Source organism: Procambarus clarkii, chromosome 17, assembly GCF_040958095.1.
Source record: "Procambarus clarkii isolate CNS0578487 chromosome 17, FALCON_Pclarkii_2.0, whole genome shotgun sequence".
Lineage (NCBI taxonomy): Eukaryota > Metazoa > Arthropoda > Malacostraca > Decapoda > Cambaridae > Procambarus > Procambarus clarkii.
Window position 1 is genome coordinate 42,664,760 of NC_091166.1, and position 13,012 is coordinate 42,677,771.

The 13,012-nt window shown below is 38.9% G+C and overlaps 1 protein-coding gene across 13 annotated transcripts in view; it reads right to left on the bottom strand.

Annotated features, from left to right (window-relative positions):
* Positions 1-362: 362 nt before the first annotated feature.
* The window catches only part of LOC123772554 (homeobox protein, cut), a 589,385-nt gene continuing 576,735 nt past the window's right edge, over positions 363-13,012 (bottom strand). For 12 of the 13 annotated variants that reach the window (XM_069325906.1, XM_069325910.1, XM_069325902.1 and 9 more), the window contains 5 exons: positions 11,809-11,938; positions 10,994-11,101; positions 10,469-10,635; positions 9,936-10,076; positions 363-9,330 (listed from right to left, as the gene is read on the bottom strand). In XM_069325906.1, the coding sequence (XP_069182007.1) occupies positions 8,071-9,330; positions 9,936-10,076; positions 10,469-10,635; positions 10,994-11,101; positions 11,809-11,938 (1,806 nt within the window). In that variant the 3' untranslated portion in view covers positions 363-8,070. The remainder of the gene's footprint in view (positions 9,331-9,935; positions 10,077-10,468; positions 10,636-10,993; positions 11,102-11,808; positions 11,939-13,012) is intronic. The other variant, XM_069325908.1, reaches the window with a different exon arrangement.

The window sequence follows — 13,012 nt, forward strand, 5'->3', positions numbered from 1 at the left end:
TGACACATTTGTCGTCTTCAAAGTTCTCTCTCTCTGTGATTTCCTGAATATTAATGTCATTTGTTATGTAACTTGTCTTTTGCCATTTTCATTTCAGTATAATAAATATAATATTATTTGATGAGTCACTGCATTTTGAGGGCATGCAATTTTTTGAATTGTTTGATTATTATTATTATTATTATTATTATTATTATTATTATTATTATTATTATTATTTTGTAATCATTATTTTAATAGTAGCTATTTTTTCTGTTTTTTTAATCAGACGAATAAATAAAACATGTAAATATAAATATTTACACAGACACAAAGCCTCTTCTTAAAACTGCTTAGTACATAAGGATAAATAAAGTCACATATATTCTGTATAAATACAGACAAATAGTTTTAATTTAGAAATCTCAAAAGACATACAGACTGATATGAATATTTTATGTACAATAATATTAAACTTAATTTAAAATCTTACAATGCAAAATTTTCTTGCAGGATGGGCTGTATATGGTAGTGAACGCACTGTAGTCTACATACACCATACAGTGTGGATGACCCCTACAGTGTCTCCACTAAGGGTGGTGGGCTCTACCTATCTTGTGACTGTAAGTATAAGTAGATAAGGGCGTAAAATGCTCAATAGATAAATGCCATACTGACCCTTATTGATGACACAGAAGAAGAAACTTGGCAATTGGCACAACAGATCGTCCCTAGCACACCTCATTCGAACACCACAACAGGTGTCGTACACGTCGTTTTGTTCGAACACCGCCGCGGGTCCGAACACATGGGCTCTCTATCCCTTCCTTGCACAGAAATTCACTTAAGCGTGTTTTCTGATACTCGTCAAAGCATCACCTATTATAGGCCTCAATATATTTTTGGTTGTAGTCACTAATATAGCTTAAAATATTTCCCCATTATTTTTCTCCTATGTTTATTTTTCTCGCTTAATAAATCAATTTTTTTGTAGTCACAATATTGCTTTAATAATCCATTATTTTCAATCAAGGGGGAAAAAAATCATCTCTATTATGCAAGCAGGGATTAATATTATGTCATGTTTGCTATCTAATGAGTAAGATAACATATGAACATCACATTTGGGAGATGCGTCCACGGGCCTGTGCGCACATTGTCATCCGCCATACGCACCGTCACTGCGCTGCACCGTACGGTCACTGCACTGCGCACATACACACACAGATCTGTCACTAATGCGCGCGTCAGCACTTAAACCTGAACCTCCCACAACTAGTCAGTAATCACTGTTCACACATAAGCGGTTTTCATTAAGTAAATTTTTGTTGACAACCACATCTAAGGCTTGTTGAACACACCACATTTTCATTCACTATTCAGCATACGGGGTTTTGGAATATCACTGGAATGAAATATTGTCTAAGAGGACACTATACAGGTTTACTATACAGAAAAATTCAATATGCTAATTATGATAAAATTCAAAAATTCCTTCGACGGACAAGAACGTATATAGTAGAATTTCTGTGTGAGATAGGAATACTGCGTGACTATCGGGAGAACAAACTAACAAATCAACGAACAAAGAAACAAGGAAGGCACGAAAACCACACAATTAATTACAAACAATATGATAATTATCTTGGTAATATGATCCTTACGGAGATTAACCAGGAGGGCCTGGCTGTTCTGATCGCGTTATCAACACCTCCTAATTACTTAATAAGAAAACAACAGACATTGGAATTCTAATTCATATATATATATTTTTCTACCGATCAGTGTGTCAGCTACAGGTCAGGAGATGTGTAAAGGTTGGTTACGGAGGGAAGTGATTATAAGATTTGAGAACTTTGAGACTCAAAGTTACTATTCTCTTTTTATCGGGGTAAGTAATGAACTTCGTCACAATTAAACAAATCTCAAATCACATCCTCCTCAAATGATACTATCTCTCAACTATTATCTTTACATTGTTATAGTCATGAGGGAAGATCGTTAGATAAAGTGGAGAGGGAAGGGTGGGGGAATAATTGATTGTCTTTGTAAAAAACGGTTTGCATTCAGTTTGTTATTGTTAAAAAGTTGCAAACTGAACCCATGTTTGGTCAGCTTGCCGACGGGGCTGGGAGCGGAGCAGGGATTTGGGGTCCAAAGTTGAGCCTTCCTTAGACGCCACGCACTGTCGAGCACGGCAGGCACAACTGGCCATTACCTACCAGATGGTCACCACAACTGGTAGACAGCTGGCTACCTGGCTGTTAGTCACCGTTTGCGTTGTTGGGAATAATTAGGTGAGACCAGCTCTTGCTATTTGAGTTCCAAAATATAGAGCAGTAAAGGCCATCCTTCCCCCCCCCTAATTGCATTGTCCGATGAACTTGCAAGTATTTTTATAACAATTAACAAACCACGCTTATACTGACGTATTACTGTATTCATATTATCGTACTTTTTTAGACAGAATCGTTTGTCTTGGAGTAAGATTCGCCTGGTCCGACTGGGCAGGATCTTGTTATCACAATGTTACATATTTGAATGATTATTTGATTATTTAATGTCAGTCGAATTTAGGCGGTACTGAGCTTTGGTGAGCTTGCTAAGTTATTTTGGTCCAAAACGAATTCATATCATAATAGTTGTACAGAATCAAGATGTATATGAATAAATTATCAAGACGTTAATCATTTAACGGAACTTGACCTGTTTTATATATATATATATATATATATATATATATATATATATATATATATATATATATATATATATATATATATATATATATATATATATATATATTCCATTTAGGTCACTATAGCTTACTCCTTGTTTTAACTTGAAAGTCGCATCAATAAGAGTACAATAAGGGAAGATAATTACATTATCTCCCAGGGTAATGACCATGAGTGGGCTCCGGAGACTGAACTCAGACTTGTGAGACGTTTACTGAACTTCAGCATGAGGTTCTAACTGAATAATTAGATAACTCACTGACTCCTTTAAGGAAACTACACCTCGATGAACGGGGTGAGTTAGCACCTTCTTGCCCCGTCATACAGGAACAAGTTGTCAGTGCCTCTTGCGATTATCTGATAATCGACCATCTCGGCGCAAATTACGAAATTGCATTTGTAAATGGAGTTGCAATAACTTAATAAATTAATTAAAAATGTCGAAGTCAGTTCATGAGCTCGGTGCTAATCACTAAGTACACCTGATGAACTCATTTCCATCAGTGATCAAATAGATTTAATGAACCCATCATGTATCGTTAAGTGATTTAATGAACTCTGCGTTTAATCACATTAATGGTCTCCGAATTAATCATTAAGCATGTTTCACAAGTCAGTAGGTTGACGGGTGTGTGGAGGCCAACGTCCACCAGGGCCGCCGCCCCCTCCAACATAGGGGAAAGCCTTCCCCCTCTCTCACTTCACCCGCTGTACACGTTCAGGACTCAGTCCGCAGTGTGTGGTAACGAGCGCTACGTTGTGAGATGGAGGGAGAGGGTTCACAAGACTCGCCAATCACCACCCCACAATAGGATAAACACTACCTGCTACAAGAACATGGAAAAGGAATAGTCCTACTACGAAACGAATCAGAATTACATAATAATAATTTTCACGCAATGTGTTACTTCTGGGGGGACAAACTGGCCTTGCTGTGTGGTGGCGAGCTGCTCTGGCTCACTCTTAGTCACCTTAACATGTACACCTTATACTCTATAACGAGTTAGACTTGTAATGGAAAGCCTTGTCGATTTGTTACTTCCCTACCTGCAGTCACGCTCTCAGCGCCCCGGAACGTTTCTCTGTCACTATCTTGTCCTTCACAGCTAAATTATTTACAAAGTTAACAGCTTAACACGAGTGAAAAAAATTGTCTTTAAAAATTGTAATAATATATATAAATAATCAACGAATAAGAACAATAAAAAAAATGACTTGGAAAAAAAATCGTCTTGTTATTCTTACACATCTTGCAACATCATTAAACAATAAATATAGTTTTACGAGGACTGACCATCATAACTTGTGACTACACACGTCACACCGTAACTTGTGACCATTGTAACGTTACACAGTATATTTGTGACCACTGTAACGTTGAACACACGTCACCTCACCATAACTTGTGACCATCACCTCGTGACGTCAGACCCAAGTCATCACAGGACTGCTGACGTCAGAGGGAAATCATCAACTCATAGCTATCTTCAAGTTGAAGAATCACTGGTATCACACACAGGTAAACGTTCAACTAACGACAACTTATTGAATAAAAATATAAAATACTTTGTCCTACTTAAAACAAACATCATTTGTGTGGAAAATTGTACTATATTTATCTTGTTATTTTATAACTTAACTGCAAAATAACGGGAAGTAATTATTGTTGAGAAAAACACAGTCCCTATACACACACATAAAAGGAACTCTCTATCTCGACCTCAACTCGTCTGAGCGGTATCGCTAGAGACACGAAAAGAAGAATATGCAAAACAGAACAAATTGCAAATCAAAATCTGCATCAGCTCATTATTCCGGCCAGGGGTCCATCATTCAGCCTTTCCCTCATTTCCACGAACAAATGGAAAGCGCAAATGACTTACACAGGCTTGTTGCCACATCCATAAATGTGTGATGGATGTGACACAGCAAATTAGATTAGTCCCCACTTGATCACCGCCAGCAACTGGCCTCTTTCTCTCTCCCCAGACCATCACCACTTTATCCTCTTCTGTCACCTCTTCCATCAGCACCACCACCACCACCTCTTTCTCCACCACAGCCCCTTCCTCCACGACCACTACATCTTCCTGTATCACCAAAACCACCTCTTTCCTCACCACTTCCAATTTCTCCACCATCACTGTTTTGTACACTAAATAAGCTCTGGCTTCTGAATTTTCTAAAATACAAAAAAATCAACTCTGTATTTACTTTCTATAAGGTTTTAAATTCGCCTTTTTTTCGTGGGATTTATAATAACTTTCTACAGAAAACATGGAGGAAGAACCAGCGGGCGGAACCTAGTCTTTTGTTAATGATGGTCGTATTGAGTTGTTCATATAATTTATGTCTTCCTGCGAGGGGGGACACAGGGTATTGGAAGCATCGGAAGAGGTTCCCTCGATTGTTCACGGAAAAATCAGGGTCCATAATAAAAAATTATGGTAATTGTTCTCTTCCTTTAGATTCACATTAAATTTTCGAGATCATATGGCATGTCGTGCCCACTCGCACACGTACATGTAATAATGTACACATCCCACGTACGTACACATTAGAACATACGTACACGAGACACGAGACATTCCCCGGAACGGTCACAATTATCATTATCGGTCACATGGAAAATTTGAACAAATCGTTTGGCGGGAATACCAGCTCAAATGTCACTCTCCGCTCACCACAATAGTCTGGCGGCCTTCACACGGACCCATGTAGGGTGGTCAGGCCCCCCGGTGATCGCGGAGGTCAGGTCCCAGTCTCCTCTGGCTGCCAGTAAAGTCAACTCCATATTTAGGGCAAGGTTTATGCTGGGAAGGGCAATGGAGTTTGTATTAAGGCAAATACTGTTCATTGTTGGGGGGTAGGTAAAGTATTAGGACAAGTCGTTTTCATTACTGAGGTAGGTATGATGTTAGGGCAGGTCGCGTTTAGTGTCGGGGGGTAGGTATGGTGTTAAGATAAGTCGTGGTCACGGCTGGGGTAGATATAGTGTTAAGGTAAGTCGTAGTCACAGCTGGGGTAGGTATAGTGTTAGGGCAAGTTGGGTCCACTGTTGAGGTAGGTTATAATGGGAAGCCAGATACAGACTTGGGCAGTTACAGCCCCGGGGCTCCTGTGCCAGGTAAGTCCACAACGGGCTCACCATAGCCCGTGCTACTTGGAACTTTTTGTTCCAAGTAGTGAATCTTAAACAACAAGAATACAGACTTGGAGGAGTGAGGGAACTGGTGGTGGTGGCGGGAAGAGGTCTAAGGAGCATGATTTTCCTTGCTGGAGGGAAGACGTCTGAGATGAGTGGTGACAGCTGCGAGGATTGTTACTATATGAAAGAAGTCTCACTGCCTCCGTTTCAGTGCTAATCGCGGACTACACTTTGAAGTTTAACATTTAAAAAGTCTATAATTAACAGATAAAAACTACAACGCAAATATTAAGTGTTGTTTGGAATTTATTTTTCTGATATATATATATATATATATATATATATATATATATATATATATATATATATATATATATATATATATATATATATATATATATGTGTGTGTGTGTGTGTGTGTGTGTATATGTATATGTGTGTGTGTAATTTTTGTACTGTAGTCGTTTGTAAATTAATAGCATAACTATCTTGAAAGTAGTGATTCTCTATTCTCGGATTTGCAGTTTAATTTGTGATACGGTGTAATCATGGGTCAGGTAATGACAATGTATCGTTAACTTAATTAACAAGTTGATGATACAATGAATGCTTACAAGGAGTACGTCAGCAAATTTGATTGGGCGAGTTCCTTTTCGTGTGTGTGTAAGTAACTCTTGACAACCTTTACTTTCTTTTTAATTAGATTAGTAATAACCTGTACATAAAATAGCTAATTACAATAAAAATGGAATTTTAAGTAATACATGTTAATTCTATCCAAATATAGTGCAAGTTTCCACGAAGTACTCATTCTTAAATCCTATAACCAATAACAAGACAAGTGGTACAGCCTCTGTCCCATCCTCCACTCATGGCCTCTGGACCAGCGGGTGATGAGTGGATAGTAATGCCCTCCTCCCTTGCCCTAAGAACCTCCACGGGCACAGGGTAGCGTCCAGCACATCACCAGCCATCAGAGTGCTCAAGTATCACTTGGGGCATCGTCATTCGCGCGCGCGTGTGTGTGTGTGGATGATTGTTAAGGGTGAACGGTGCTCCAAGCAGATTGATTCTTGATGTCCTGCGTTTCCTTCTTAGCTACACCATTCGATTAGTTTGTAGCCATCTGTGTATTCCGAGCCGAGAATGGGGCTTACAACTGGGCTTTTTCTTGCACATTTACAATGGTCTCTTTGCACTCTTGAAGCTGGAAGAAAAGTTCTCTTCTTTGAACACACGGTGAAGGGCTACGAGAGATCATGAAACCTTGAATAACCAATGCTGAATCCATAGACTAGATGGATATTTCATATACGCATAGTTCACTGAACGATGAAAATGTGAAATTAGTTGAGAAAAATAAGACTAGAACTAACAGTCTCGAACATTTGTTTCCTGGGCCACACAGAGAGGTTTACCTGTACCCAAGCCACAGTCTCCATTTGTATAGTTTTTATTTAACGGTAACTTGCTAGTCTCACTCGGGTTGGGGGGAACAGGGATACTATTTGGTTCTACTCTGTACTATTTGGTCAATGAAGGGATCACCGGAATATATCATTATCTCACAGGGGCATACGATATATATATATATATATATATATATATATATATATATATATATATATATATATATATATATATATATATATATATATATATATATATTACATATGTCAGGATTCGACCATTTCACTGGTACGAAACACTCGTCTTGTGTGACCGCCTTGGACGAGCGGTCGTGGCAAGTTCCGTACACACTAAGCACTGTACAGAGGTCGGAGTTCCCACCACTGTCACGTTGGCAACAAGCAGAGAACAGTTCAGCATTATGGCATTCTAAATACCTGAAGTCACCTAACCTAAGGGGAGCTTGATCAAAAACTTGGGAAATATATATACAAATCTTTAGACAAGTTAACAAGTAAAACACACGAACATTTCATAATAAAATAACAGAGGTTGACATTTTGTAGGACTTATGACTTGAGAGTCTAAATTGTGATTTTAAAGGCCCACAATGTGCCTAAGAGATTCCACGAGGCTCTCTGGCGATACAATACCTTGGCATCATCGTCCGACTTTGCGAAGCTCATCACTTGCCGACGGGACGAAACATTTGGTATAATGCACGAACAACAACACGCTAAGAACAACGGGATAAACTCTGGAATCCAAAAGCGTCGCTTTAGGCCGATGCTAGCATCACGCCTCTTCATCCTCCTCTACTTCAGCCTCCTGCTTGATGGTCTCCTGGTTGGGCGTTGGCTCCTCTTGCACGGTGGAAGGATCTTCTTCTTGCAACGTCGCCGGATCTGTCTCCATGGTGTCTGGGCACGGGGAAGATGAGACAGTGGAGACTGGCAGTTGCTGTTGTTCTTCTTCCGTTTCGTCTTCGCCTTCTTCCTTGAGTGAACGGGCGCGAGCCTCATCTACTGGGGTTGGCTCAATACGCACCGTTTCCTGTTCTCGCAAGCGATAATCATCGGTTTGCATGACACATACTCCGTTAATTATCACTTCTCGCTCTTTACCCCCCTCACCAGACGCCCAGGAAGGATTGACCCATTGAGGAGCAGCGGGCTTTCGACGAGAAGACCGAGAGACAGGTGAAGGGGCTCCCCGTCCATCACGGTCGTCACCTTCTCCCTCTGACCGTCCGCCTCCACTTGGACTCATGGCACCGGACATATTGGAATCTTCATCTACCAGTGAAGAATCATCATAGTCATTTTCTGGCTTCATCGATAGATCAAGACCACCACTAATATCACGATCGAGAGGTTGGCTGCCAAGACCATGTGGTCCCAGATGAGGGAAGTGTGGGAAGAGACCTGGGTGCAGACCAGGGCCAAGACCTGGCATCGTAGGTGGCAGGCCTTTCTCCTTCCTCAGCTCCATTAGTCGCTGAGAGAGGAGAAGACGGAAGTGAAGTGGGTCAAAGGACTGTCCTTGAGGCTGGCCTGGGGGAGGCTGTTGAGGGTCACGTGACGGTGAACTGTCTCCAGGACTATTCGGGTTTTGTTTGAGCCGCATTCGGTGATTGTGGAACCAGTTAGTGATGGTGCGGGTAGACAATTGCAGTTCCTGTGCCAAGAACTCAATGGTGGCTAAATTTGGGTAAGGATCAAGGGCGAAGGCCAATCGGAGAGCCTCCTTCTGTTCCTCTGAAAATAATACACGTTGTTTCTTTGAGGAACCTCCTGGTGAAGGAGCCTGGAAAACGTCCTGAGAATCCTGTGACACTTCGACAGTGGGGTCTAGGGCACGCCGCCTCTTGTTGGCCTCTCGTCGCTCGTTCTTCAGCTGCTGAAGCTTCTCCAAATTGCGGGAGTCGTTGAGCCATAACTGCATGCGGATGAATGGCTCTCGACCCTTGATACTAAGCATGTGCCATGGCTTGGGCTTACTTAGCAGTTCTGATACGGATCCCTGAGACAGTCCTAACACTGCCTCTCCAAAAAGCTGTGAAGAAAGAAAATGTAATCATTAGTTAATGAAAACTATAGCTTATATACATATACATATACATATATATATATATATATATATATATATATATATATATATATATATATATATATATATATATATATATAATATATTTATTTATATATATATATATATATATATATATAAATAAATATATATATAAATAAATATATATATATATATATGTATATATATATAATATATATATATAAAATATATATGTATATATATATATATATATATATATATATATTTATATATATATATATATATATATATATATATATATATATATATATATATATATATATATATATATATATATATATATATATATATATATATAATTTAATAATGTGACAATGTCAGACCACGGAGGAAAATGAAACAGGAATTCCCTTAAGTACTTTCGTATATTAAATACATCTTCAGAATGTATAAACACGTAATTCTTAATCACGTGTTTGTTTTCGTGATATACACACATAATTTAATAATTTTGATGTAGTATTTTATGAAATATAATAGTATTACCGTGATGACTTAGCCCTTTAATACACAAACAGTTTGGTACTGACCTTCTGGCCAATATTGTTGGCTAGCAGAGCTTCCTTGATCTTGGTTGTGATGACCTGCGTGTCGAGGTCTTGTGTCAGCGCAGCCATTTCGTACACTGAGGGAGCCACTGGTCCCGGGGCGCGGACACCGCCCATCCCCGCCTGCAGCGTCACACAAACATTAACATCATTTCGTAACATTTAGTTAAATTTTACCATGTAAAACTGATGGTGTGTCCTGAATTTGTCATTAATGTTTTCAGTTACATCAAGGCACAGAAGTTAATCCAATTAAAATAGTTATTAAAGAATACTTTGGTAATTAATAAATGGCACATCAGAATCCCAATAAACATATAATTACAGTGAAGTATGGAACACACCGAGTTCCGTCCTAAAACTGCCTAACTAGCTTCAAATGATTGTTTCATGCTTAGCTAAATAAACCCATTATGTGCCTCTGTAACCCTTTCCACCACCGCCCACGGGATAGGGTATGGGGTGCATAGTAAATGACTAAATTAGTAACTCCATTCTTCCATACAAAGCCTTACCTTTCTGAGCGGGTCAAGGAGAGGCATCCTGGCGTCGAAGGACATGTGATGGGTGGGTAAGGGTAAGCCGCCGAGAGACGGGGGTATTCCCACGGGCGGAAGGGGCGACTCCATGCTCTTAGGAAGGTCTGCGGGGAGTTTGAGGTGGTGCTGTGGCTTGCTGCTACCTGCCGGAAGAAAGGGCAGGATGTTGCTCATGTGATCTATCCAAATTTGCTCACGAGTATATTATGTCATAATAATCATTTTTGGGGTCTTAGCCTCGTATCTATTTCCTATTGCATTATATGCACATGTTACGTCTATGTTTCATTATTTATATATATATATATATATATATATATATATATATATATATATATATATATATATATATATATATATATATATATATATTATAATCACTCATCGTGAAGCAGCAGCTGTTTGCTTATTGGCATCAAATATGACAAAAGCAGTAGTGGGGGCTGTTGGCAAAATATGCTTGGTGAGACAAAAGCTAAGAGTGATGAGTGCTGGGCTTACTTGTGTATGGTGGAAGGGTGGGTGAGCCAGTAGTGGACAACCCCCCTGGGAGACGAGACCCAGGGGGCGCTAAACCCCCAGGTAGTGGACACCCACCGACTAAATACACTAAAAACGAGAAGGACAAGGAAGTTGATTAACATTTCATTCAGACTGGGGACAATGCAGGTCATAAATATAATTAACATTATCTACTCTTAAATATCGTGTTATTCAGGTTATATTATGGTTAATATTCATCAATCCTCTGTTAAATATGGTGTTATTCACGTCATAAATATGGTTAATATTCATCAATCCTCTATTAAATATCGTTTTATTAAGATACTTCTTAATACATCGCAGATAATGGGAAGATAAAATTTTGTTACTGATATTTTTTATTGTTTACAAGAAAATATATATTTTGATAGTTAAAAGGATGTCCACTGCTGGCCCATTAACTTTATATATATATCAGCATCTTATTAATCCCAGTAAAAGCAGAGAGTACCGGTATATATATATGTATATATGACTGGCATATATAGCTTAAAACTCAAGCAGAGATTACAAATTCCCTACAAATGCTTATTTTAATGTATTTGTGAGATAAAGCAAGAAAGATTGACAGTGGGGATAAGCTTATAACAGCTAGAATAGTAGATGTTCTGTGCTGTAATCTCTCTCTCTCTCTCTCTCTCTCTCTCTCTCTCTCTCTCTCTCTCTCTCTCTCTCTCTCTCTCTCTCTCTCTCTCTCTCTCTCTCTCTCTCTCTCTCTCTCTCCCCCCCTCACTACAGTCAGGAGAAGAAGCGTAGACAAGAGTAAGACTTACGGGGCGGGGCTGTGTATCCTCCTGTCCTCATCAGCTTCTCTGGGGCGATCTTGTACTGGGAGGCCACCAACTTGTGCACAGCGTTGTCGTCCTCAAGGAAGATTTTCATTCGGATGAATGGTTCACGACCCTGTCAGGCACACCAACCAGAAACCTTTAGATCCTTCTTAACCCATATATGCACCTTATGACATCATTACGTTTTCCCGTGTTGATAAAGCCAATGCACATGTTTCTGTGTTTTATTTTTTTAACTAAAGTTTCTGTGAAGTAAAAATTGGATTTGGGAACAGGACCTTTACTGCAGATGACATTTTGCTTCAAGAGCTTTCAAGTTTGAGAAAGCTCTTGTGAAGAAACATCATCCACAGTTTGTGTTTTCTATCACAGTGTTTTATCCTAGTTAATTCTTCAGTGGAAACTATGGTAGAAAACGATTTAATATATGTTATTATTATTATTGTTATTATTTGTAACCATTAATATTTATAACACTATTGTTTTAATTATTTCTATTGTTATTGTGGATAACTTTCAAAATGACCATTAGTGATATATTTACAGTTATCCATATTAAAATATTATTACTGAAGTTCTACAATATGTAATAATTTGTTGTTCTATCTGTGGCTGTTAAAATGAGAAAATTAAAATATTCCTAACCATGTTTGTTCTTCTTTTGGTTTACTCTAAGAAATTGTGACAAATATATCATAGAAAAATGATATTGACTGAAGTTAATATCCTGAATAAACATTGGGCGAAGAGGAGGAATAAAAAGGAAAATTAAAGAAGGAATATTAGTGATAAACGAAGGTAGTGGATGAAGCAGGGATTGAAATACAAAGCTAGAGAATGAAGCAATGATCAGTAAGAAACTCGAGAATGAGGCAGGTTTTGAAGTAAGAAGCTTGAGGATGAAACAGGAATTGAAGCAAAAAGCTAAAGAATGAAGCAAAGATTAATGTTAGAGACTAGAGAATGAAGCAGGGATTGAAATATGAGAAGGGAACTATCAGGAGAAAGAACCAAGCTATTACGACTATATAGCACTTGGAAGGAATCAGGATAAGGATTTGGGATGGGACGGAAGGAAGGAAGGAAGGAATGGTGCCCAACCACTTGGACGGTCAGGGGAATGAACGCCGGATTAGACTGATGCATCAGGGGCTGAAGTACAAAACTGAAGGAGGCAGCAGGGATT